Genomic DNA, 5,316 nt, shown 5'->3' on the forward strand with positions numbered 1-5,316 from the left:
ATTCAAAGCAGCGTCATCAGTTTGTTCATATCCAAATACTACAAAAACACCTCAGCAGTACCAGGTTATCTTTGCTATACATTTTCAATTATCAAATATAAGATTTTATAAAAGTCAAAGGATTTTCGCAATATTTGACAATATTGTCTCATTTATATACATATGCAGTTGTACACAACACCTCTGTACAACTATGGGATCCCCTCCTATCAATAATGACCCCTACCTGATATCCCCTCCCATCAATAATGGCCCCTTCCTGATATCCCCTCCAATCAATAATGACCCCTACCTGATATCCCCTTCTATCAATAATGACCCCTACTTGATATCCCCTCCTATCAATAATGATCCCTACCTGATATCCCCTCCTATCAATACTAACCCCTACCTGATATCATCTGCCATCAATAATGACCCCAACCTGATATCCCCTCCCATCAATAATGACCCCTACCTGATATCCCCTCCCATCAATAATGACCTCAACCTGACATCCCCTCCCATCAATAATGACCCCTACCTGATATACCCTCCTATCAATAATGACCCCTAACTGATATCCCCTCCCATCAATAATGACCCTTACCTGACCCATTACACAAAATCAGCCATCACATTTCCACATAACAAACAGTTATGTAATTAACCAGTCTATACTGACGAAATAAGTAGTGTAAGAAAATGATCTTCCTGAGATAGTAACACTCACAAAAGATACAACAGATTCCATTCTGGCTTGATGTGGTAACTTGATATTGTAGAAAATCAAGTCTCTAACTAAGAAATCTAATTACATGTAGGTAATTGGCCAGGTCTATAAATAAACAAGGATTCAAGCTTCCTCGTAAAGTATTACATAGTATATTTCTCAACAGCTTGTAACCTCAGCGCCAGTTTATAGACATAACAATCCCACTAAAGCTAAGATAGTTTATAGAATATGTAGGTATATACCGAGTGCCTCATCAACACTCCATCTCAGCTACAAACACGAAATATATGTTATAAGGGAGAGAGAATTGAAACAAGGCCACTATATTATCTCTTATCTCTAACCTTTTCAGTGTTTTTCCTGCCTATATATTTGGGGCCGAAATTCGGCCCCATTCCCAATTGTATTTCTTGTTATTTTTTCCCAAATCTATGTCTAAATTTCCCAAAACAGTGAGTTGAAGTGTATTTTGTGTGACGAAACAAAAAAAATCTGGAAATTCCATGTCTGAACATTGTATTTTAGTATACATTCTTACTATGAATCTTAGAGAAGGATAATTGTTTATTTCTACCTTTTCCAAAATTTCCATAAATTTAAAATTTTTCCCAATTTCCTACTTTTATCGCACAAAAATTCCCAATTTTCACCAGGTGGCAATTTCCCAAAATACCCAGGAAAAACACTGCTTTTATTTGAGGTTCAGAGACATGCAGTGAAAAGTCCTATTTAAGACTAATTACCCCCTCGACTTCACTCGGGTGCAATAAATCCCTTATTATCTGAAAGGTATGCAATAACCTTTATTTAAGACATAGCAACTCTTTTTGTTATTTGACTGTGAGTTTTGCCGTTATCTGATTGGTCAAAATACAATGTCAACCTGTACACCTGTTCAGAGGTTGACATTGTAATTAAATCATCCAGGCTAATTAGATACTAACTTTATCGGACATGGAGACCACCGGTCCCACTATAAAGAAATAAAATGAGGGCCCTGGCAAATTTATCTCAGCCCAAAATTCAGATACACATATATAACTTATATGAATCTAATTGATTATTTTGGCTCAAACAAAAGTTTTTTTTAAGAAATAAGTGAAACAAATGATAATATAACAGCAAAATCATAAAAATTATATAGACAGGCCCAGTCAAACTCATTGGCCCAGTCGGCCCTCTGCAACACAAAATCAGGGGGGGGCCATTAAAATTTTTTAGGAGCCTTGTCACCTGGTCTGGTAACCTAGCTATAAATAGACACAGGGAATATCCCCTAGTTGGGAATATCCCCATATATATTTTAGACCAATCAAAATAGACCTTTGTCATCATCGTGCAATAGTAACAATGTAAGCAAACAACGGTAAGGCAGACGACAGTGCGATTCGGCTTATCACCTTTACCAGGTTTAACAAATCCTTCTGTTTACCTTCCAAATGTCAATTTTTTATAGTGATAATATTAATTTTAAGTGCACACTTTTTTAAGCCAGATGTTTTTGCCTTTATCTATGAGCTCTGCAAGTAACTTAACTCTACCAATGTTTAATCAACCATGGCATTTAAATTCAATAATAGCAACATAGAATTGAAACGGAAACTACTTTATAAACAAATATCAATTTTGTTAGCATAGTAACTATTAATAGTTGACTATGATCTGTTTACCTTCTTAAATTATTTGTCATGCGGATCATAGTTCAAATTCAAATTCACTACTAGTTGTCTGTATGAGTGCAGAGTGTTGCTGCACGTTTTGTCCGAAATAACTTTGGTTCAAGACTAACGCACATTCAGTTCGACCTCTGATTTGTCACCGTTATAATTCGCATGATTTCGTAGGATTTTCTTATGTTGGAACCTATAAAACTCCCTGTTGGCAAGTAAGTATGCTGCTTTTACCAATGAATTTGTGAGCTATCGGTCAATCTTTTCTTTCTTCGTTTACTCTGATATTACTGATAGTTAGGCTAGGTGGTAATCAGCTGGGATGGAGATGGTCTAAAACATTTAATGCTATATATGTGTAGTGATAGGTGCCGTCTAGTGTTGTACATTTACATTTAAATGCTGCGACAATACTACTATGAAGAAAGTTACTATATATATAATATCAAAGGTTGTGTTGGCGCGCGACTATTATTTAATAAACTTCATCATGGTGTTTAGGGCCACTCAAATATATGTACCGAATATGTTTGTTATTGTTCACTTTACTCCGGAAATGGTATACGGAAGTGGTGAGTTCGTTTCGCCCATTGGTCAGTTGTCATGTGTTAAGGTATATCCAGTTTTTATTGGACATCATTATTATGCAAATTAATTGTCATAATTTTCACCAATGTTTTGTTGCCTCTCGTTATTCCTTTCACTTCTCCACAGTAGACATGTTTGTTTTTCGACTCCCACCCACCCCATGTTTAGTGAAATTTATAATCAGATATGTATACATAGCTATAGGAATTCCGGGGAGATTTTGTACAGTAAATTATGTATGTCTTAAATATATACATAAGATTTTTTTTATATAATGAACTTATTTCAGTCATATTTAATGGAACCTATTAATTGAAATGTACACAAGTTTAAATAATATGCATGGTGCATCTGAAAATATTTTGTATTATTAAAATGTATTTATTGGGTTATTCAAGTCATTATAATAATGCAGTGTATATTTATTATGTGTATTGAACAATATATAACCAGATTTATGGTAGGAGAATGGTTTATAGGCCTTGATTATTAAATTATCATGCATATTCAATTTTTCTATATAGTTTGGTTGACAGTATTACCGTAAGCATGTGCAGGTGTGAAGTGTGATATGTTGTGTACATTATAATTCTGTCACATGTGCATTGTCAATGCTTGCCTTATAACAGTAATAAATTCGGTCAAACCTTTTCTCTGTGTTTGTGTCTTGTTGTTGGGGTCAGTGTAATTGGTTTATGAAATAAATTTTGTTTGCAAACTTTTGTGGGAATCCACTGAAAGTAAAGTACAGAAACAACAAAAGCTGACATCACAATTATGTTTTAGACACAAATCATAATAACACAACACTCTTACTATACTACACATAGTATGGGGGTTCAGTAACTTATCACATACATGTAACTCATAGGCTCATTTACAGAACGTTTACTCGGGCACCTGTGACAGCACAGGACATTTGAATGTTCTGCTTTTGACACAGTTGCTCTCAGAGTTCATTTAATGAAATGTAAAATAGAACAACATAATCATTGTTTATGATACAGTAAACACTTACACTTCTAGAATTCGGTCTCCTTTCCGTATGCCAGCGCGTTGTGCTGCACCTCCTTCAAGCACTGCACTGACATGTTGTAGGGGTGCATATAAAACGCCATTGATTGATTTCAGCACCCCGCCTTCGCTAACCTGGCCTCTGACATTAAATCCGAAGCCTGTCTCAGTTTTTGTTATTGTCACGACCCTCGGTCCTAGGTCATCTTGTCGAATGTCAGGAGAGGAGGGTGGGCTACTATCATCGCTGTCCGCCATCATTGGTCATGTGACCAAACTAAAATAACTTCCGGTTTCACTGGCACACATACATTTACAAATCGATCAGAATTTTGTTTCCTACTTTCTCTTTTCTCCCATTAATAATAATCTGTCTGTCTGAATTTTCAGACTTAATTTTATAGATGGCATGCACAACAATCTAAGACTATCTGTGAACATTTTGTGGTTCGTTGTTTAATCAGCCTTCAAATAAAAGTCCTATGGGACCTGCTTAAGTATGGCAGTATGGCACAGGGACCTGGCACGAATTTCGAACCAACAGCAGGCATATATAGGAATACTGAACATTACTGTCGGTTAGGAATTCGTGCCCGGTCTCTGTGCTCATAGGCTTATTATTACACGATGACTGATATATAGTCTAATAGTAATGTCAGTACAAGGTGAAATTTGGATTGGTATATTGGCAAGGATTTATAAATAATAAACTCTGAATTTATGTCATTGGTATTGGTAAAATTATGAACATCCATAATTCATCCCACACGTCAACGTTGTGCAAGTGGTATAATTGATAAACATAGTTTATTCGTACTTGAGGTCATAGGTATAATTTCTAGATATGGGCCAGTGCATGTGGTCCTAATTGATTCAGTATTCCCTTATCTGGAGTATGGAACCACAGATTTAGTAAGTTTTATATATTTTTGCACCAATCTCAGGACTGATTGATAAGACTGAAAAAGTATGGATTGGAAGTAAAATATAAAGCCAGGAAAATATTCCTACATGGGCTTCATGTAAATCTAAAATGGTGAAAAGAAAAACATACACTTTTAGGAATAGATTTCAATGTTGATTCACATGAGATGATAAAATTGAATGTTGATAAAAAATTTAGTGAAACCTAAAAATACTGTTAAAGAGTGGAATGGAGGTAATCTAACTCAAATAGGTAAAGTTCATCCGATCAAATCACTAATTATTTCACATTTAACCATATATATATTTCATTACCAAATCCAGGTGATAAAGTGGTGAAGAAAATTAATTCTATTTGAAGTTTTGAGACACAGATAAAAAGATGAAGCTAAATATAAAACAGAT

The 5,316-nt window shown here is 35.1% G+C and overlaps 1 protein-coding gene across 1 annotated transcript in view; it reads right to left on the minus strand.

Moving 5' to 3' along the window:
• LOC138333821 (sorting nexin-27-like) overlaps positions 1–4,274 on the minus strand; it is a 31,558-nt gene extending 27,284 nt beyond the window's left edge. Inside the window, exon 1 of the mRNA XM_069282435.1 lies at positions 3,992–4,274. Within this exon, the coding sequence (XP_069138536.1) occupies positions 3,992–4,248 (257 nt within the window). The 5' untranslated portion in view covers positions 4,249–4,274. The remainder of the gene's footprint in view (positions 1–3,991) is intronic.
• Between the last annotated feature and the right edge of the window lie 1,042 nt (positions 4,275–5,316).

The sequence above is a fragment of the Argopecten irradians genome, chromosome 10, assembly GCF_041381155.1.
Source record: "Argopecten irradians isolate NY chromosome 10, Ai_NY, whole genome shotgun sequence".
Lineage (NCBI taxonomy): Eukaryota > Metazoa > Mollusca > Bivalvia > Pectinida > Pectinidae > Argopecten > Argopecten irradians.